This window comes from Octopus sinensis, linkage group LG1 (genome assembly GCF_006345805.1).
Source record: "Octopus sinensis linkage group LG1, ASM634580v1, whole genome shotgun sequence".
NCBI lineage: Eukaryota > Metazoa > Mollusca > Cephalopoda > Octopoda > Octopodidae > Octopus > Octopus sinensis.
In genome coordinates this window covers 14,896,124-14,919,940 of record NC_042997.1, presented here as the reverse complement: position 1 = coordinate 14,919,940, position 23,817 = coordinate 14,896,124, and the positions used below count along the sequence as shown (strand labels likewise).

Below are 23,817 nucleotides of genomic sequence, written 5' to 3'. Positions count from 1 at the left end.
ATATAGTACAGACACTAACAAAGAAATGATAAATAACGACATAAAGCTTAATGTTTGATTCGAGAAGAGAATTAGCTTGACAGAAAGAATCTATTTTAAAGAAGTCTTCCGCATCTTGCTGGGCAAGTTTACAAAGTCAGAAAACAGTACAGCTCCCATGACTTTCGGAAACATTTTTTCACGCTATGAGTTGCTGAAGCATAGAACAAACTGCTGGCATCAGTTGTTAGTTGTCGGAGCACTGCATCCTTCAAAACTTCCATGCTTCCTGAGATTCGCCAACACTACACCTGATTTTCTCCCCTCCATACACACACAAGCATGTTCACTTTCCAGACATTTCTACATTACTGCATGTACTTTATATGCACTTTCTGACAAGTTGTGGTGCACCTGAGCACTGTATACAATAATTTCATTATTATATTATTATTATTATAAAGAACAATTTTTAAACAAGGAAAATTTTCTAATGTTTGTCCATATTTTTTTTAACCAAAATTCATAACTGTGTAACACTTTTATTAATACAATGATACCTCTCTGACCTCATACATCCAATGAAATGGCTATTGTTCATGAAAATGAAAAAGCAATATTTTTAATATTTTGCTACAAGGATGGTGGTCAAGGTTATGTCACTGAAGAGCAGCAGCTTTCCTATCTATCTCACATTCCTCTCTCAGTGGTATTTGAAGAAGTTCATGAAGGATTGATTGAAAAGCAAAGTGTCTGTCATATGTCCTTTCACTCTTGTCTTTCTGTATAGTCATCGGACAGAGGCTATAATGAAAGAAGACAAAGAGGTCAATAAAATAAGTACTAGTGTTCAACTGATACTTACTTTATCGATCCCAGAAAAATGAAAGGCAAAGTTGACCCTAGCGGCATTTGAACTCAGAAAGTAAAGGCAGACAAAAAATCACTAAGCATTTTTTTCCAGCGCATTAACAATCTTGCTAGCTCACCACCACCACCAATAATAATAATAACAATAATAATAATAATAATAGTAATAGTAGTAGTAGTAGTAGTAGTATAATAATAATAATAATAATAATAATAATAATAATAATAATAATAATAATAATAATAAATAATAATAATAATAATAATAATAATAATAATAATAATAAATTCTAGTTTATACGCCACAAGGGCTAATATAAAACCAAAAACATGTAATGACAAATACAAGGTGATAAAAACAAAGGGTTTTGCAAAAAGAAAAGTCCATGTCAACATTAGATAACAAGTACAAAACTCCCAATAGGGGGAGGTGCTTTGAAGGTTACTCATGGGAAAACCCATAAAAGCCACGGGTGCCTGGTCAACAGGGCCAGAGCCCTTTCTCCGTTTTATACCTTTTTTTATAGTTATAGTCTCAGAATTGCTCTGTCCATAATGGCCATTCTTCCGACATTCACCCACCTTTCAACAAATTTGCTACGAGATAACACTTCCCTCTCTACTCTCAATTTCCTTTACAAGTGGAACTTGGAAAAGTTGATGAGGCCTCAGCCAAAGAGGAAAGTGTTTGACTTTAGCCCTTCCAAACAGGTCTACCATACCAGCTCTTTCACTACAGCCACCAGACAAATGAAAATTGCTTTCCCCTCCTGGTTAAAGGAGGTCAGGCGGTGCAATCTCCACTATGGATTCAGCTGATAGCCAGATCCATCCTACATGTGACAGCAGCTGTTCAACATAAACCCACAAGTCAGCAATACTTGGGCACTGGATGAGTGCGTGCAGAATGGTTTCATCACTCTGAGTGCACCTCGGGCAGGCCTGGCTGATGGCACTTCCGTGCTGGTAGAGTTTATCATGAACAGGCAGCGCCCCTCGGTAACACTGCCAGGCGAGGGACTTTTGGAAGTTATCCATGGGCTTAGGCCCGAAAGTTCTACCAAACATATTGCTTAGCTGGTCGTTGTCGACACCTAGAGTTTCCCCGAGAACGTTGTTGCACTTTTCCTGCACTAACCCTCTATACAACGCTAGAGTGGAACTACTACTGATTGCATTGCCTGCCTGGTGGAGGGCAGTGAGTGCTTGACGGCACTCAAGGTGTTAAGTGCCCTTTCTTGGTCTATGCTTTATCCAAGATTGCAGCTCGGTTAAAGAGACAAGCTGTGGAAAGGAGAGGCTGATGAACAGCGACCACACCTGCTCACCATCCACGAAACACTTGAGATGCCATAGCCTGAGCACATGTCTGTGCATCAGCAACCAATAATAATAATAATAATGATGATTCCAAGAGCTTCAAAAATATTTAGGACATATGTGCAGAGAATACAATGCTAAATGATATTCTTGATACACACATACACACACAGATGCATGCGCGCACACACACAGATGCATGCACACACACACACAGATGTGAAAATGTGCAATGTAAGGTAAGGTTGTGTGATGTAAGGTGTGATTGTGTAATGTGAGGTTAGATTATGTGATGTAAGGCAAGATTGTGTGACATAGGCAAGATTGTGTAATGTGAAGCGAGAGTGTGTGATGTGAGGTGAAATTTTGTGATATAAGGCCAACATGAAAAGTATATGTTATCTTGAAGATCAGACCTACCAATTTGACCACAGAAAAATGCTAAAATTATTTTGAATTAACAAGATTAATTACCTTGGGTATAAAGTTCATAATAGGAATTGAATCCCCAGTTAGTTAAGCTCTTTACATTATATTCTGTAATAGAAAAGAGTTATTTGATATTAATTCTGTTGTAATTACAAAAAAGAAATACAATTTTGTTTAAAGATATTGATTTTGTTTTACATTTTAGTAATTACAAAACCACGTTTATTTAAAAAGAAATTGTTAATGAGGTTAATTAATAGTTAATCAGATCGTTTGTGATATTGTCACTTGAATTAAAAGTTCACATGCTTACTGGTTGAAATCCTTCATCCTCAGCCGAAAGGAGGTAGTCACAGTTCTAGGACAGCACTCTACACCATATGAGATGTCATCGGGTGTACCACAGGGATCTGTCCTTGGTCCCCTCTTGTTTGTGGCATACATTAACGACATAGATGCCAATTTAAAGAATGCCACAGTATTGAAATATGCAGACGACATCAAGCTGTACCTTGAAATCAAGAGGACAGATCCTGATGTCTACAACTCTTTCCTGCAATCAGACCTAGACACAATGCAGCAATGGATCACAGACTGGCAACTGAAACTGGCTGTGGACAAGTGTACCACCATGCATTTTGGGAGAAAAAACCCTGCGTTCACTTACTCCCTCCACAACACTGATATCAAGAAATCCTCTTGCGAGCGTGACCTAGGCATCACTGTCAGCAGTGATTTGCGTTGGTCAAAGCATATCTCTAAGATTGTCAGGAAGGCCGAGGGTGTCTTGGCATCACTCAGCAGGTCTTTTGTTAGCCGCTCTCCAGCCATCTATTTAAAACTGTATACAGCTATGGTACGACCACACTTGGAATTCGCATCATCAGTTTGGAACCCCTATCTTGCACAGAACATTGACCTCCTGGAATCTGTCCAGAGACGTGCAACCAAACGCATACCCTCCATCAGACACCTACCATATTCTGAGCGCCTTGTTTCCCTGGGCATGGATTCACTGAAGCTCCGGCGTTTGGCGACGGACTTGGTAAACACCCACAAAGTTATCAACCACCTCACCAACAACAACACTGAACACCTTTTTGATCTCCATGTGTCTAACACACGTGGACATGCCTACAAAGTCAGAAAACAATACAGCTCCCATGACTTTCGGAAACATTTTTTCACGCTCAGAGTTGCTGAAGCATGGAATAAACTGCCTGCGTCAGTTGTTGACTGCCATGACACTGCATCTTTTAAGGCCCTCATGCTTTCCGAAATCCGCCGAAACTACACCTGATTATATATACACTTTAGATGAGTTGTAGTGCACCTGAGCACTGTACACAATTATTATTATTATTATTATTATTATTATGTATAAAATATATTTACTTCAAACATAAACCTATCTTCTCTCTTTTCAAACAGGGGTAGACATGTATCTTCATTTACAACAAAACATCTGTTCCTGTCCCTCTATCATACACTAACCTCTCATCACTTGACATGAAGCCATTTCTCTTAATACTGGATCTCACTCAATTGAAAGGTCTTGTGTTGCAAGTTAATTAGTGACCTTAATGTTACCAGTGCCATGTAAAAAGCACCCAGTATGCTCTGTAATGTAGTTAGCATTTGGAAGGGCATCCAACTGTAAAAAAAAACACGTTAAACAGACATTGGAGTTTGACATAGTACTCTGGCCAGCTAGCTCCTGTCAAACTATCCTACATATACCAGTATGGAAAGCAGACATTAAATGATAATGATACCACATGACAATATCAGCAATTTTACCCATCTACCACACTTGGTTAACACATTATCTGCATTGATTATTATAATAATAATAATGAAATTATTGTATACAGTGCTCCGGTGCATCACAGCTTGTCAAAAGTGCATACAAAGCATATGCAGTAATGTACAGACGTCTGGGAAGTGAACAGCGTATGAGTCAGATACATGCTTGCGTGTGTATTCTTAGTGTTGGCGAATCTCAGAGAGCATGGAAGTTTTGAAGGATGCAGTGCTCCAACAACTAACAACTGATGCTGGCAGTTTGTTCCATGCTTGATTCCTTTGCAGTATTTTGTAACTTTACTAAAATTGTGTTGTTGTAAATTGAATGTATGTTATATCGTACATGTTGATAAATTTGCAAATCAATAATTTTTGATTAGCCAGCACAAACACATTTTTAGACAAATAATATATTCATTAAATGAACTTACTGTCATTAAATTCACCTACAGCAAGAACAAGAATAACATCAACAATAACAACAACGGCTTCAAATTTTGGTACAAGGCCAGCAATTTTAGGGGAAGGGGCAAGTTGATTATATTAACCCTAGTACTCAACTGCTACTTATTTTATTGACCCCAAAAGGATGAAAGGCAAAGTTAACCTTGATGGAATTTGAACTCAGAACATAAAGATGGACGAAATGCCACTAAGCACTTTTCCTGGTGTGCTAACGATTTTGCCAGCTTGCCACCCTGACAACAACAGCTATTGTTGTTGTCAGGGTGGCAAGCTAACCTTAACCCTAACAACACTAGTGAATAAAAATTGTGAATAAAGAGGAGGGGAAAAACCTGTTTAAATGTGAATAAAGAAGGAAAAACCTGTTTAAATGTGAAAAAAACTCTTTAATCATAAATATTGCACGCCCTGATGATGACAAAGTATTGGAAAGAGAAGAAGACAAACAGGCCAGTTATGATGAGTTGAAGTAGGAGATAAAAAGACTGGTCATTGAAGAAGGTGAGCATCAAAACGTTTGCTATTGAAGCTCTCAGAACTATAAATTCGAAGCTCACAAAACAGATTGAAAAGAAATGAATAAATGTAAATTTAGCATAGCAAGAAAATAGCATTGCTTGGAATACCACAAATCCCCGAGAATCTGAATGAAAAGTGTTAAATTAGCTCACTGGCTGTGAACAGCTGACACTTTGTTACAGCTCCCAGTGTAGGTGTAGTGTTAAAAACAATAATGATAATAATAATGATGAGGATGAAAATAAAAATACTAAATATGACCTAAAGAACAGTCAAAAAGGAAGGTGAAAAAATAGACACATACAGTCCTCTCAAGTGCAAAATAGCCTGGCTATGGAAAATGAAGAAGGTGAAGATAGTGCCAATTATAGTTGGGTCCTTGGGGACAGTATCAGAAGGTATCATGAGGAATATAAAGGAAATCAGAATAGAGTGTCTGTAGAGCTGCTACAAAAGGCTTGGCACACTAAGAATAATTAGGAAAGGACGTAGGTGAAAAGAACAGATAGCATGGTACCGTAGGATGCAGGTATCAAGCCTGCAACACATGCAAGACCCCAAGAGTTTAAACAAAACCTGAGTTTAAAAAAAAAAAAAAAATAATAATTATAATAATAATAATAATAATAATAATCCTTTCTACTATAGGTGCAAGGCCTGAAATTTGGAGAGGGCGATTAGTCAATTTCATTGAATCCCAGTGTTTCACTGGTAATTAATTTATTGTTCCTGAAAGGATGAAAGGTAAAGGTGACCACAGTGGAATTTGAACTTAGAACATAGCAGCAGACGAAACACTGCTTAGCATTTCGCTCAATGTGCTAACGATTCTTTCCGCTTGCTGCCTTATGTAAAAAAAAAAAATAATAATAATAATAATAAAGGTTTCTAATTTAGGTAGGCCAACAATATTGATGGGAGGAAGTTAGTCAATTATATTAGTCTTAGTAAAAACGTTGCCCTTTTCAAGCCTAGCCAGGTTCATGGGCTCGGTTTCCTGGTTTCTGTGGTGTATGTTTTCCCCCAGCTGGATGGGACGCCAGTCCTTCGCAGCGTTACTCAAGAAACTGGAAGAGAGAGTGAGAGAAAGTTGTGGCAAAAGAGTACAACAGGAGCCGCCACCACCCGCTGCTGGAGCCTCGTGGAGCTTTTAGGTGTTTTCGCTCAATAAACACACACAACGCCTGGTCTGGGAATTGAAACCGCGATCCTCCAACCGTGAGTCCGCTGCCCTAACCACTGACCCATTGCGCCTCTGCAAATAAATGCGTCCTTTTTAAAGCCTAGCGAGGCTCATGGGCCCAGTTTCTGGCTTCTATGAAGTATGTCTTCCCCAGTTGGATAGGACGCCAGCCCATCGCAGCGTTACTCATTTTTACCAGCTGAGTGGACTGGAGCAACATGAAATGAAGTGTTTTGCTCAATGACACAACGCGTCGCCCGGTCCAGGAATTGAAACCACAGTCTTACAATCATGATAGTGACACCCTAACCACTAAGCCACATACCTCCACATTAGCCTTAGTACTTAACTAGTATTTCCTCATTCACAAAAGAATGAAAGACAAAGTTGACCTTGGCAGGATTTGAATTTAGTACTTAAAGGACAGAAAATATACTGCAAGAGATTTTTTCCAATGTTCTAACAGTTCTTATTTCTTTATTGCCTACAGGGGGCTAAACATAGAGGGGACAAACAAGGACAGACAAAGGGATTAAGTCGGTTACATCAACCCCAGTGCGTAACTGGTACTTAATTTATTGACCCCCAAAAGGATGAAAGGCAAAGTCAACCTCGGCGGAATTTGAACTCAGGACGAAATACTGCTAAGCATTTCACCTGGCGTGCTAACGTTTCTGCCAGCTCGCCACCTTCTATTAGCTTGCTGCCTTGTGTTTACTAATTTAGGCACAAAGTCAGTGATTTTGATGGGAGGGGCTCTAGTTGATTACATCAACCCCACTACTTGCTGGTACTTTATTTTATGGACCTCAAAAAGATGAAAGGCAATTTTAACTTTGGTTGGATTTGAACTCAGAACATAAAGAGATGGAAGGAATATCAATAGGTATTTTTCCTGATGCTCTAATGATTCAGCCAAACTCATGTCCTTAACCCTTTAGTGTTCAGATTATTCCATCAAACATAATGCCTCTTGATTCCCATTGATTTGAATTAATCATGCATTATCTCATATCTTCAAGATCTTGATGGTGTAATTACTTAATGTGGAATAACATTGTAGGGTAGGTGTGAGAGCCTGGATCTGGTCAGTTTGAACATAAAACAGATTAACTATTTTGGCCGGATATGGCCGGTTTAAATACTAAAGGGTTAATAACTGTTTCTAAATTAAGCATAAGGCCAGAAATATTTTGGAGGAGGAGATTAGTCAATTATATAGATCTTAGTGCTTGACTGGTACTTTATGTTACTGACTTCAAAGGAATATAAAGCAAGATTTGAACTTAAAATATAAAGAGCAGAAACAAATTGTGCAAGTCATTTTGCCTATTGCTCTAAAAGTTGAGTCTAATTATTCGAATTAACTTCACAAAATGTTTGTCACTTATTTTATTAATCATAGTAGGAGTGTCTATGCATTTACTTCATCAACTATAAACAGGAGACACTCCCTACTTCAAACCCTATTGATCTCCATGTGTCTAACACACGTGGACATGCCTACAAAGTCAGAAAACAACACAGCTCCCATGACTTTCGGAAACATTTCTTCACGCTCAGAGTTGCTGAAGCATGGAATAAACTGCCTGCGTCAGTTGTTGACTGCCATGACACTGCATCCTTTAAGGCCCTCATGCTTTCCGAAATCCGTCGAAACTACACCTGATTATATATGCACTTTAGATGAGTTGTAGTGCACCTGAGCACTGTACACAATGTTTATTATTATTATTATTATTATTATTATTATTAAAAACAAAGGATGTTCTCTTTTACTCTTTTACTTGTTTCAGTCATTTGACTGTGGCCATGCTGGAGCACCGCCTTTAGTCGAGCAAATCAACCCCAAGACTTATTCTTTGTAAGCCTAGTACTTATTCTATCAGTCTCTTTTGCTGAACCGCTAAGTTACAGGGACGTAAACGCACCAGCATCAGTTGTCAAGCAATGTTGGGGGGACAAACACAGACATACAAACATATACACACACACACACATATATACGAGGGGCTTCTTTCAGTTTCTGTCTACCAAATCCACTCACAAGGCTTTGGTCAACCTTGGTAAACCCGAGGCTATAGTAGAAGACACTTGTGCAAGGTGTCACGCAGTGGGACTGAACCCGGAACCATGTGGTTGGTAAACAAGCTACTTAAAACATAGCCACTCAAAAGATTCTATAATCTAAGATAGACTATATTGGAAAGAAAGCATGTAGTCATTAGGCCTGAGAGAAATAGCAGCCAAATATCCCTCAAATCATTTTTCTACATTCATGTAAAAGGATAGAATGATTATGATTTGGATACCTTTGTATGTGTTTGTGACTCCTTGTCTTCTTGACAAGACATTATTGTAAATGAGTGTCACTATCATACAAGCTGTGTCTATCACTTCTCTTCTGTGAAAACATGTCTGGTCATGGTGAAATACTACCTTGCTTGAAAACAAGAGAGGGTTTGAGGAAGGCCATACAACTGTGTAAAATCTGCTGCAACAAATTCTTTTTGACCCATGCAAACATGGAAAAGCAGACATCAAAATGACGATGATGCTATGGAGGAATTGAACTTTAATTAATATTTCTACTCAATATTCAGCTAACTAAATTACCTGTTAGTGTTTCCTTGAAATACATAATGCAAGTACCATAGCTCAGCTAACTAAACAATCAGTATTTCCATAAAATTCAGACAATGATGAAGAAACAGTGAAATAAAGACACTGCAAAATTATAATTATCATCATCATCATCACCACCATCATCGTTTAACGTCCGTTTTCCATACTAGCATGGGTTGGATGGTTCGACTGGGGTCTGGGAAGTTAGGAGGCTGCACCAGGCTCCAGTCTGATCTGGCTGTGTTTCTACGGCTGGATGCCCTACGTAATGCCAACCACTCTGTGAGTGTAGTGGGTGCTTTTTACATGCCACTGGCACAAGGGCCAGAGGAGGCTGGCAAACGGCCACGATCGGTTGGTGCTTTTTATGTGTCACCGACACGGACGTCAGTCAGGCGGCGCTGGCATCATCCACATTCGGATGTTGCTTTTTATGTGCCACCGGCACAGGTATCATAACTACAATTTCCATTTGATTTTTATTTTAATGTTGGTGTTGACGTACTTGACTCAATAGGTCTCCTCAAGCACAACGGGTCACTCTATGATCCAAGGTTAGCACAGCAGGCCATCCTGCAAGCCATGAACTCACTTCATTTGTCGTGTCTTCGCAGTCACAGCATATCTCAGAGGTGTCAGTCTTTCGTCATTTCCACTGTGAGGCCCAACGTGCCACCAGCACGGGTATCACAATTACAATATCTATTTGATTTTTATTTTGATATTGATGTACTTGACTCAATAGGTCTCCTCAAGCACAGCAGATCCAAGGTTAACGCAGCAGGCTGTCCTGCAAGCCATGACCTCACTTCATTTGTCGGGTCTTTGCAATCACAGCATATCTCGAGAGATCTCGGTCTTTCGTCATAGCTTCTGTGAGGCCCAATGTACAAAGGTTGTGCTTGACCGCCTCATCCCATGTCTTCAAATTTTAGCACAAAGCTAGCAAGTTTATCAGAAAAGATAAGTCAGTTACATTGATTCCAGTGCTCAATTGATACTTACTTTATCAACCTTGAAAGGATGGAAAGAAAAGCTGACCGTTTTGGAATTTGAATGCAAAATGTAAGACTGGAAGAAATGCTACTAAGCATTTTGTCCAGTATGCTAATGATTCTGCTAGCTTGACGCCTTAACACACTGTAAATTATATTAGCAGATTTTTATATGAGCCTTTTTATAGTGGAAAGATATTTGTTTGTGAAAACTATTTCAGCACATTTCTATTTTTAAAAATGTCAAAATCAAAATCAAACCAAATCAAATCCGATATCAGAAAGCAGAACCAAAATCGAAGTCGATCAACATCAACGGAAATTGCAGCTGTGGTACCAGTACCGGTGACAAGTAAGCGAACCATCTGATCGTGGCCGTTGCCAGCGCCGGCCCGACTGGCCTCCGTGCCGCTGGCACGTAAAAGTATCATCCGTTCGTGTCCGTTTCCAGCCTCGCCTAGCCCCCGTGCCAGTGGCACGTAGCACCATCCGTTCGTGGCCGTTGCCAGCCTTGTCTGGCCCCCGTGCCAGTGGCACATAGCACCATCCGTTCATGGCCGTTGCCAGCCTCGCCTGGCCCCCGTGCCAGTGGCACGTAAAAAGCACCATCCATCCGTGGCCGTTTGCCAGCTCCGTCTGGCACCTGTGCGGGTGGCACGTAAAAAGCACCCACTACACTCACGGAGTGGTTGGCGTTAGGAAGGGCATCCAGCCGTAGAAACACTGCCAGATCAGACTGGGCCTGATGCAGCCTTCTGGCTTCACAGACCCCAGTTGAAGCGTCCAACCCATGCTAGCATGGAAAGCGGACGCTAAATGATGATGATGATGTTCTTGCTATCACTGAGGACTACTCTTGGCAAAAACACAACTGCACATCCTGAACATAGTTAGAACTTCATCCCTATGACTGATACTATTTTTCAAAGCTAGAGATTACTTCAATCCACCCTACAAGTTACTGACATTCAACGAAGATCTGGTGAGGCTCACAATGCACTATTGCTCTCATATCTAGAATGATACAGATATCCTAGACTGCATTTAGAAAAAGGTCACCCAACGAACTGGCATAAAGTCACATTCAGTCTCTGGTTCACATGCTTGCTGTCTTTTCTACCCCCACTACAATTGCCTCTGTTCATTAGAGATGGCTGGGCTCATGTCACCCACTCAAAAATTTCCACTCCATTACTCTCTCCCCCTTTCATTCAATACCGTTAGGCTCTGCACTGATCACTAATCCAGTCCTTCACCCCAGGATCTTAGCTCTCTAGAATCTTTCATCTCGTCTTTCCAGTAAGTGTTGACTTAAAAAAGTTCAAGAGAAACATCAATGGCATCAATTTCATTAGTCTAGGAGGGCCTGCAAAGGCCATGGGCACTATCCCGCCCTCCAAACTGAGTAAGTATTAAAAAGATGCAAGTATGGGTGAAATATCTATGCAAATACAGACGAAGGCGGTGAATCATTAGAGCGTCGGACAAAATGCCTGCGTTATTTAGCTACAGCTAATTGTCGTGAATTGAAATCTCGCTAAGGTTAACTTCGCTTTTCAGTCTTCCAGGCTCGGTAAAATAAATACCAGTTTAATGCCGAATCAATTTCTATAATGCATCCTGCATGATGTGATTGGTATTGTAATCGAAGACGAATCTGAAGAAACATGATACATAAGAACTGATTACTTGTAACAAGCAAAATTCTCTAATTAACACTTAACTACAAATCACGATGCCGACAATACATACAAGAAGTGCTTCCTGTTAGTGTCATGCGAAGAAAATACATGTTATTTATCAGCATGGAAATATTGACACACATGCCTTTACTCTATTATATATATATTTTAAAATTTATACAAATCCATAATTTTAACGAATTATTGTAGTTCGTTCGACAGTAGAATAAAGCTTGCTGTTTTCCCGTATTTTTCCTATCACATATTTAGATAAGTTTAGACGGATGCAAATTCTATGGCTATATAACTAGTAAAAAATAAAACGAAAAGGCACACACAACCCCGCCTCCCGTGGGAGCCTCGACCTCTGCTATGAGAGCACTCATACCAGCTGGTCTGAGTGCTCTCTACCCACAATAACTAAAAAGACTACAGCAACTCAGGGAAACTAAGCCAGAACAACCTGCCATCCTCTACACACCATCATAAACTGCGAGCAGGGTACAAATTGTTGTCCTTAAATGCTCGCAGTTTATGCAACAAAATACATTTGTTCAACGCCTACGTCAGAAGTGTTGACCCTGACTTCATCACTGTCACGGAAACATGGGCGCATTCCTTACTCTGTGAGGGTTTTCAACATTACGGGGTACAACCTCTTCCGTAAGGACCGCACTAACTGCCGTGGTGGTGGTGTGATGGTCTACGTTCGTTCAAATTTTTTGGTAATTCCTTGTGCCGATTTGAACGAATCACAAGAAGTTTTTTTCTGTGACGTGCGTATGACCATGTCAACACTCCTGCTTGGCTGTTTATCGTCCCCCAAGTTACCATCGGGACACACAGCTTTGCAATGTCCTCCGAGCTGCTGCCAGGAAAACAGCCACTTATGTGTTTATTGCAGGCGATTTCAATCATCGAGATCGATTGGGAGACCTTCCATTGGCCACAGAGTGCAAACGATTTTGTTGAGCTTGTGCTGGACTCAAACTGGTCACAAGTAGTCACCTCTCCAACAAGAGGCGACAACACCTTGGACCTGCTCTTCACCACAACTCCTGAAGCGGTTATCAATTGCACTACGGAGGAACCTCTAGGTGACTCTGATCATGCTATGATCATCGCCAATCTGGCTCTTGCGGGCACACAAAAACCTGAACCATCTCCATCTGCTTCCTTCGATTGGAAGAGAGCAGATTGGAACCTGTACCACACTGAACTACAGCACCCAAATTGGCGTGAATTCTACAACTCTGGAGATGTGAATACTATACTCCAGAGTATCCTGGACTCAATATGGGCAGCATGTGCAGCATCAGTGCACGTAAACAAAAATAGAAGAACCGCCCCAAAAGGGCAATTTGGGAACTTCAGCGGTCCGACTTGCCAGGAGGGAACGTCGGACTGCTGAACAGGAATACAGGTGCATAAATCAGACACCAACAGGAAGAAGCGGAATAAATCCTCCAACCATCTCAAGCAAGTAACAAAAAAAGCAGTGCTTGAATTTGAACAGTGCATAGCAGCCAATCCTGACAGTAAGGTTTTCTGAAATATGTGCACTCAAAGCAGAGACCTCACTCTCCAGTGGGCCCTCTTCGCAACCCTCACACAACCAGATCACTGACGACCCCAAGAATGGCGCAGAACTCATTGCCGAGTGCTATGCAAACATATTCACTGTTGAAAGTCAAGATGTACCATCTTCACCATCACTAACAGCAAACTCCATAACAACTATGGAATTTACACCTGCAATGCTGCGACGTCACCTTCAAAATAAGCGCAACTATGCCTCCCCTGGTCTCGATGGAGTTACATACCTGCTTCTCAAACGTGGCAGGCACTTCCTTTTACACCAGCTTTCTATTTTCTTCCAGTACTGTCTCAACAATGGTGCTACTCCGAGCAGTGGAAAACTGCCAGTGTCATTCCTCTGTTCAAAAAGGGCGACCGCACATCACCTGTCAACTATCGCCCAGTCAGTCTCACTAGCTGTATTGCAAAACTGATGGAATCGTGTGTCAGAGAAACACTCTGGAACTTCTGGAGCTCTCACAGTCTCATCCGACCCTCACAATATGGATTTGTCCCTAACTCCAGCTGCAGTGACCAGCTTGTCGAGTTCCTTGAGGACATTACTCAGATTACTGACAGTGGCTCATGGGTGGATGTTGTCTACCTTGACTTTGCTAAGGCTTTCAACTCTGTGCCACACAAAAGGCTTATGGTGAAACTCTCTGCAATGGGTGTGGGGGATGACCTTTTAAACTGGTTGAAATCCTTCATCCTCAGCCGAAAGGAGGTTGTCACAGTTCTAGGACAGCACTCTACACCATATGAGATGTCATCGGGTGTACCACAGGGATCTGTCCTTGGTCCCCTCTTGTTTGTGGCATACATTAACGACATAGATGCCAATTTAAAGAATGCCACAGTATTGAAATATGCAGACGACATCAAGCTGTACCTTGAAATCAAGAGGACAGATCCTGATGTCTACAACTCTTTCCTGCAATCAGACCTAGACACAATGCAGCAATGGATCACAGACTGGCAACTGAAACTGGCTGTGGACAAGTGTACCACCATGCATTTTGGGAGAAAAAACCCTGCGTTCACATACTCCCTCCACAACACTGATATCAAGAAATCCTCTTGCGAGCGTGACCTAGGCATCACTGTCAGCAGTGATTTGCGTTGGACAAAGCATATCTCTAAGATTGTCAGGAAGGCCGAGGGTGTCTTGGCATCACTCAGCAGGTCTTTTGTTAGCCGCTCTCCAGCCATCTATTTAAAACTGTATACAGCTATGGTACGACCACACTTGGAATTGCATCATCAGTTGGAACCCCTATCTTGCACAAAACATTGACCTCCTGGAATCTGTCCAGAGACGTGCAACCAAACGCATACCCTCCATCAGACACCTACCATATTCTGAGCGCCTTGTTTCCCTGGGCATGGATTCACTGAAGCTCCGGCGTCTGGCGACGGACTTGGTAAACACCCACAAAGTTATCAACCACCTCACCAACAACAACACTGAACACCTTTTTGATCTCCATGTGTCTAACACACGTGGACATGCCTACAAAGTCAGAAAACAATACAGCTCTCATGACTTTCGGAAACATTTTTTCACGCTCAGAGTTGCTGAAGCATGGAATAAACTGCCTGCGTCAGTTGTTGACTGCCATGAAACTGCATCTTTTAAGGCCCTCATGCTTTCCGAAATCCGCCAAAACTACACCTGATTATATATACACTTTAGATGAGTTGTAGTGCACCTGAGCACTGTACACAATTATTATTATTATTATTATTAAAAATCAGACAAATCCCTAATATCTGATCCTCCCTGGATTGGCTTTCAAAAGGAAAAGATCCTCCCTAAAAGGGAATAAACATATTAAGATAATGTTGTCCAATATACCATTAAAAAACGGAATAGTTAAGATCTTTTTTATTACTTTGGTCTTTAACATGAAATTCCTTATTTAAACGGACGGGTGAAAAGGACCTTATATAGATTGGTAGCATCATCTCACTGTTATGGAACATCGTATTCCGCAACGTTGAGTAAAGTTGTGGAAAACCACAGATTAATAGAGAACTAGGAAGGAAGAATTCTGTAGACTCTTAAATGATCGAATTTATCGCTTTCCCCACAAAATTCATGTGAAATCCAATGGTATCAGAAGATTAAGAATACATAATTTTGAATCATAAACCAAATGTGAGACATCATCGAAGGGATCTTTCAAAAAGGGGTTGTAAAATCCCGTTATTTACATTCTCTTAGTTTGGCGTTTCACGGGACGTGGAGTAAAATTCTACTTGTCTCCCTTGATTACATTGCTTCATGATGGTTAATTGCACAAAAATAACAAAAAAAACCCCAATTAAATGCCATGTCGTTGCAGGTGAATAGAACGGTTATCTTCTTTATATATAAAAGAGAAGTTGTGTGTCTGTCTCCTACGATTTAGATTCCTAACTACTCCCACATTTTGCGGTGCAGTTTAACCAAAACCGGGTATCTTATAGTCATGATTCATATCGAGCCCTTCTGGGTATTAGCGCGCGTCTACGATGAGTCTACGATTTAAAAAAAAAATTACCATCCTTTTTTTCCATTTTAATGCATTTTTTCGCTATTATATAAGGGAAGTAACTCTCTAAAAATGTCTACGATGAGTCAACGATTTAAAAAAAAATTTACCATCATTTTTTTTTCCATTTTTAATGCATCTTTTTGCTATCTTTTGGCTATAACTCTCTAAAAATGCTTATATAGTTATTTCCCTTACAAACCCGAGCAACGCCGGGCGATACTGCTAGTTTTATATTAAAATACATTTAATTTACTGAGAAAAGTAAAACTATTGTTGAAATAATATGTGCAATCGAATCTGTTATATCATTGATATTAAAATTACTTCCCGTGTAGTTTAAAGCTTACGAATGTGTTTTATGCAAAATGCAAACGTTTTAGGTTCCCACTTCACGCAGTATAGGTTAGTTTTTGTTTTTTTAACCCCGGGTAAACAATAATCGAGCAGCATGATCAAAAGTGTCCCCACCATGATCATCCCGTTTTATTGTATACCTAGAACAGCATTCTATATTCTTTCGCGTGCGCGCTCGGTGATGGTGGTGGGGTGGGGTGGGGGTAGGGTAGGCTACTATTTCTGCAGTACACACAAGGCCACAGTTTCCTTCGTTGGCTCGGAGTAGTAAGTTGTAGAGCTAAAAAAGAGGTAATTTCTACTCTTCTCCTCTGGAAGCCATCTACTCGCAATACCAGAGGGCGCACACTCTCCTACCCTGATGTAATCTCCAGGGATACAGGCATCAAGCAACAGGACCTCCGTAATGCCATGATGGACCGTGAAGTCTGGCGTAGCATGGTAAATTCCATTGTCTCGACCACGGTCGAACAATGATGATGATGATGAGTAAGTTGTGGTCTAACAATACAATGACGAGCTTGATCGAGCAGACCTATGAACTGAGGCTTTCCAACCAGGATCGTACCGTTTTACGGGTATGTAAGACTACAGTATCGGTAATCTATCTTGACCTTGTACAAGATGGGTGTTATTTGACTACTATTTCAGACAGGTTGAGGGACCACCTAGTGACTGTCTCATATGGTTGTTTGTATAGATAAATAAGAATATATATATTTCTTTACTATCCACAAGGGGCTAAACACAGAGGAGACAAACAAGGACAGACAAAGGGATTAAGTCGATTACATCGACCCAGTGCGTAACTGGTACTTAATTTATCGACCCCGGAAGGATGAAAGGCAAAGTCGACCTCGGCGGAATTTGAACTCGGAACGTAACGGCAGACGAAATACGGCAACGCATTTCGCCCGGCGTGCTAACGTTTCTGCCAGGCAGAATACACACATGCAGAGCGATAGAACCCGGAACCACGCGGTTGCGAAGTGAACCTTTTCACTATGCAACTATGCCTATACATATATTCCTTCGGAGAAAGTTCAATTCTATCAGTCAAAATGCAATATATCTGGATTAAATACCAATTAAATATTCAACTGCATTAATTAGGTGAGAGTATAACGTAAAGTTGAGAGGCATTATTTGAAAGGAAATATCAAATTTAGGACACATAATGATAATGGTTTCAAATTTTGGCACAAGACCAGCAATTTCGGGGAAGGGGTTAAGTCGATTACATCGATCCCAGTGCTCAACAGGTACTTATTTTACCAATCCCGAAAGGATAAAAGGCAAAGTCGACCTCGGCAGAATTTGAACCCAGAACGCTAAGCATTTTGAACGGCGTGCTAATGGGTCTGCCTGCTCGCTGTCTTATTAATAATAGTAATAATAACCCTTTCGGCAATCTTTCGGTAAAAGCCTGTGACTGAGTGTTTCATTGTGTTTCATTTACTCGACCGAGCTGAACAGTCAAACACACTCATGACTGACTACATGTACTAATACCGAAACGTTGCCCTTTCTACCACAGGTACAAGGCCTGAAGTCTAGGGTGGGTAGATGGGAGCTAGTCGATTACATCGACCCTAGTTTTTGACTGGTACTTATTTTATCTACCCCGGAGGATGAAAAGCAAGGTCGACCTCAACGGAATTTGAACTCCGAAAGTAATGAGTCAGAAGAAATACCTATTTCTTTATTACCCATAAGGGGCTAAACATAGAGGGGACAAACATGGACAGACATAGGTATTAAGTCGATTACATCGACCCCAGTGCGTAACTGGTACTTAATTTATCGACTCCAAAAGGATGAAAGGCAAAGTCGACCTCGGCGGAATTTGAACTCACAACGTAACGGCAGCCGAAATACAGCTAAGCATTTCGCCCGACGTGCTAACGGTTCTGCCAGCTCGCCATACCGCCAGGCAGTTTGTCCGACGCTGGAACAATTCTGCCGGCCCGCTACATTAATGAGCTTATTGTATATAGTGCTCAAGTGCAGTACATTTCATCGGAAAAATTTAAACGAGGGAACTGGAACCAGGCATATAAGTCAGTAAAGAAAGACAGCCATGAAAGCTTGAAGTACACCCATAGTCTTAGCCTTAGGTCATTCTGCACCATGTGGTGCATTGCAAGGCTTCTCCAACGTGACGATATCAGCTTCATCCCATGAAATGTCAATGGCTTTGAAGTCATCGATGAAGTTGCGGCGCAGAGCTGCTTTTGGTCGCCCTTGTTTTCTCTTGCTATGCGGTGGCTTCCACAGAATGGCGATTTTTGCATGCCGACGATGGTAATCGGAGGACATGGCCTGCGAATCGCAAGCGGCGCTCAGTGACAACGTCATGGAGTGGATGGGTATCAAGTTCAGCGATATATCTCGTCGATGCATAGTACACCGAATACAAAAAAAAGTGGGTCATGAAGAGGAAAGGGTGCATAGGCACAACAGGAGTAGCGTTGGCATAATTCGGGAAGCATGGAATTTTTGAAGTATCGAGTGTCCTGACAGCAGTAGTTTATTCTACACTTCGACAATTCTGAGCGTGAGAAATTGATTCCGCGAGAAAGTCATGGGTGCTGCACTGTTTTTCGAATTTATAAGCGTGTCTACAAGTGATAGAGATATTTATTTCTTTATTGACCACAGGGGGGACAAACAAGGACAGACAAAGGGATTATGTCGATTACATCGACCCAGTGCGTACTGGTACTTATTTAATCGAGCCCGAAAGGATGAAAGGCAAAGTCGACCTCGGCGAAAAATGTGGTCAAAGTTTTTGTTGAAAATACGGGAGATAATCATGTGAACTTCTACCAAGTTAGCTGCTAGACGTCTAAACTTTGGTGTGTCGATGCTCAGAGAAGCAATACGTTCATGATAAGTGACAAACAGAAGGTATTTGTCAGGTTGCACGTCTCATAACAGCTTCCAGTAGATCAATATTGTGATCAGGAAGAGGGTTCCAGACTAAAGATGTAGACTGTAAGTGTCGATGTACCACAGCCTTGAGCGGCTGGTGAGTGAGTGAGTATTGAGCTGAATAGAAACAATGTCCTCTGCTTCTAAGGCAAACTATCCAATACTAAATAGCAGCGTCATATTCAAGTTTCTGTAATGTTAAGTGAATGCGAGTTAAATCTTTGGACAGGATGCTGGTAGCTTTAGTTTTGGATTCCTGCCGCGGCTTACTACTTTGAAGCATCCACTAAGAGGAAACCTCCACGATATCATTCAAATTGCTAGAAATAACAGTTAGATTCTCTCAAATTATATCCCAGTGTCTGAAAGGAAGAACACGTTAGATGTGAATATGAAAAAAGATGGGATGGTCACAGATGGAATATCTTTCACCATAGCTCTGCTCGATCATGGCTGAGTTGGGTTTAACAAAAACCAACAACTCATTTCAAGCTAGACGTCTTCTCCTTGGACACAAAAGAGCCCTAATGTTGGGGGTATTAAACACAAAACCCTCAGCTGAGTGTTTGGTGCTCTGTAAAAAATTAAAATGCCAGAGAGGCAATAAATAGTTTTGTTTAACACATGACCAGCTGAAAAAGAACCAATTTGCTCCATGACTCAACTTTCACTATGGTCTTTTTGTTACCGTCCTATCGAGGCAACACAAAAGGAAAGTTCGAGTTTATATAGTCAAAATGGCTGATAGAATAGTAGCCTTTTCAGTGGTCTAACAAATCTTGTGAATGATTAAAACGTCACCTGTTGCATGAGGGTTGCTACAGCTCTGTTGGTGCGGACCATTCCCCACCCGAAAGAGATTGGAATTATTCAAAGTCCCTTTTCTTTGGCAAATATAATCTAGTTGTTACTGTTTAACCCCACATTAGTCCTGATTGAACAAATTCTCACGATCAAAGGCATGTCAACCGTGATCATTCCATTTTGAAGATGATTTAGTGTGATTAGAAGAAATTTGACTGTTATTTCTAGCAAGAGCGACAGTGTAGAGGTTTGTTACCAATAATTAAATAAAATAATTTTAAAAAAATGCTATATTTCGTTTCCATCTAGCATTTCTTGCACGTTCCATTTCTAGTGCAACAGCTTTATCGCTTTTAAAGTAATCACCTTTAAACGTGTTCAAAATGCATTTTGGAAAGTAAAACTGATGATCCTAAAGTTTAATTAAAAGTAGGTAAATGTCATAACGAAGGAACTGAATCTGCCCAATTAAACATAGCAGATAGTGTTACGTCCATCTGTACCAATGTGTATAGGAACCTCTTACAAGGCGAACAGAGATATTTAGCACCGGTTTCATGCGTTTCGTGATTGCTCTGATGGAATTTTTAAGACAACGAAATTTTCTGACCGTTTCATGTTGAACTTGTATCACGTACTACAGATTTATTCTCATATTAAGAGATGATTTAGGGATATGCAGGGAAGAGTAGGTCTATTCTGTATTGTTTAAAAGGAAGTATTAACTAAATGTGATCCTCCACAGGGTACGTAGTACCTATGTTCCTCGTCCTCTAGTTCTACTAGATCAGGACTACCAGGGGATAAACAATATCAACTAATTGCTTTCCGACCATATTAGTATTGCACCTTTCGAAAAGGAACTCATCGTTACTTAGATATAAGTGTTTTGTTTTCGAAAAAAAAAAAAAAAAAAGCAAGGACGTTAAGCATTTAACTGGCATTCCTTTATTACGTCCCCTGCCCAATTCAAGATCACAACATACATGTACACTGCAACGCAATTTCTTTTCCTCAACAGGCCCTGCCCTATTTAACATTGTCCCGAGGGAGATCAAAGAGGAAAAGGATCCCATCAACTTTAAACGGAGTCTGGATAGATTCCTTCAAAGAATACCAGATAAGCCACCCATAATTGGATACGACTCACCCGACAAGAACTCACTACTTGAACAAAACTTGATACAACTCACCCAAAAAGAACTCAATACTTGAACAAAACTTGATACAACTCACCCAACAAGAACTCACTACTTGAACAAAACTTAACTTAAACAGGATTCGAATAATCCTATCAGGTGGTGCTATTAAGTTAGACATGGCCTGGACCAATCTTTGGTCGAAACATATCTAAGTTATCTAAGGTACTGTCGACAAAGTTGTCCTTTGAAGTACGTGACGAAAGAATGCCGTTTAACCCCAGTCCTGATGGAAACTAACCTGACCCTAGGATCGAAGAAGTCCCAGCCTTGATAAACCCATCTTTTTTAATTTTTTTTTTTACAAATACAGTGTATCTAGAATAACATGGCGAAGGTAAAGAATACGCACACCCGGTGTTTAGGGTTAGGGTTACGCCGAAAACGGGTGGTGTGCGTATTCTTTACGTCCGCCAAATAACATTAGTTGCCAGGAAATTTAGCTGTTATTTCTAGCGATCTCGCAGGGTCTTCTTTGCTGACTTGGGTCCCCAATTCTACTTGTTGATTGAGAAGCATGGGTGCGCTTTGATATTTTGCTAAATATAAGAGACTACAATTAAATGTGTAATTGTTGTTTATAAATACACTAATTACAATATATATTGCAATTATAGTATATTGTAGTTACAGAATATACGATACAAAAGCTTTGCAACTCTTTAATAGTCATAATTAGTACTCGTGCTATCCAGACTACTTAACCAGCAGCAGTGTAGTGGTTGATCTTAATTCGTTTTATTTCAACAATAACAAATATTCCTTTTTGTCTCGTTGTTTATTTTATCTATTTATTTAATTAAATTGTTTCCCTATCAGAACATTTATCCTAGTTTGTTAATACTTTACACATTAAATCGAATCGATTCGTTAAAAAAGTTTAAAGGAAAAACAAAAATACAAGAAACGATACTTCGCAACTTTTTTTGCGTTTATATCGAAATTAATGATTTAAGTTTCGCTTGATACGTTTTATTTTATAGTGAAATTCTTGAGATATTGTCACGGACGACCAATCTGCTAGAAATAAAACCCAAATATTCCTCAACTCACACGTTAGCCTCTTAAAAGAGCGATCGATACACAAAACAATGTAGACATAGATATACAAAAGGACAGGAGGATTCACGACTAGCAGGTATTTGATCATATAATTCTGCTCGGTCAGGCGTTGACCTGACAGTAAACAATGCCAACCGATAGCGAACGGAAAGGTTACTGTTTCTCAATGGCAAAGTGGAAAACTTATTTAAAGTTCTAAAATTAACTAAATTCCACATAGTAAGCAACATGTCATGGGGACTGTTTATATATATATATATATATATGAAAGAAATGCTGGAAAAATATCATCTTCGTATATATAAACAAGTGGTTACATTAAAAAAATGTATAGTATACTGAAATAAACATTTTTGACAAATATGAAATTATAAACACTTTGGTGTAATGGAATTTAAAAAAAAAAGAAAAAAAAATTACCTCGATTACATTTGTCCATCCATACTGCGTCTTGAGATACAACATCCAACATTTTTTTGTTGACAAGCCGTAAAGGAGCCAATTGTGGGCCGGAAAGAAACCTGAATAGGTACATAAGTACCTCATGCGGGAAATCTGTAATCAACATCTTTTGGAATCATTTACTAAATTGATGAACTATTAGAGATGACAATTACTGTAAGATATTGTTATTCAGCAGTGGTGGTAACATTCGAAAGTTATTGGTTTGCTAAAAAATCTTTGGATATAATCCAAAGTGAATACGGTTTCACCAAAATGTGACGGCTCACTGCATTGTTTGTTATTAGTCGGGCAGCAGCAGATTTTTGTCCTGTTTACCACCACCTCACAAAGTGCGCACAATGTTTTCGTCTAGTGATACGATAATTTTAGAAATTGAAAAGCAAATGAGTGTCAACGAATTACTAAATAAACGAAGAAAATGCTATGTCTTAGCCGATTTATCGGTGTTTGTTAATGCTGAAGTAGCGTTGTTGCCACAGTAAGTTGCTTTCAAAAACTGTTTAGCAGTAGATAAATATCCCGAGCGAAAGAGAGAGAGAGAGAGAGAGAGAGAGAACAAGAGACGAGGGAGGAATAATTTAGTATATAACGATTAATATAAATTTCCCCCCCCCCGCCTCATTATATTATAACCCCTTTTTTAAAGTCATTTTCGGAAGCTAGTCATCTGCATTCACTAGAGCATAACGAACGACAAACTGGTGTTAATATTTGCTTAATATAAATATCTATAACGGGAGACGGGTCACTGTGAGCGAGATACAGCTGAATAATCGAATTGGATTGGCAAATTAAACGAATGATATTAAAGAAAAATAATCCTAAGCTTCACCTTCCTAAAACATGGGAAATTCAAACAGGAAATTGTGATAAATATATTATATTTTGAAGCTGAAAACACCGAAAGTTACTGAGGGGGATCGAGTTTCGTGTGAAACAGCAAATCCAAACGTACTTTATTACATATATATTTATCCTTTAATCGGCAGAAATCTATCTATCTGTCTA

The 23,817-nt window shown here is 40.1% G+C and overlaps 1 protein-coding gene across 1 annotated transcript in view; it reads right to left on the bottom strand.

Annotated features, from left to right (window-relative positions):
- Positions 1-23,540, bottom strand: part of LOC115218004 (F-box only protein 31-A-like) — a 41,023-nt gene extending 17,483 nt beyond the window's left edge. Inside the window, exons 1-2 of the mRNA XM_029787752.2 lie at positions 22,765-23,540; positions 2,644-2,706 (exon numbers count right to left, since the gene is read on the bottom strand). Of these exons, the coding sequence (XP_029643612.1) occupies positions 2,644-2,706; positions 22,765-22,912 (211 nt within the window). The 5' untranslated portion in view covers positions 22,913-23,540. The remainder of the gene's footprint in view (positions 1-2,643; positions 2,707-22,764) is intronic.
- Positions 23,541-23,817: the final 277 nt, after the last annotated feature.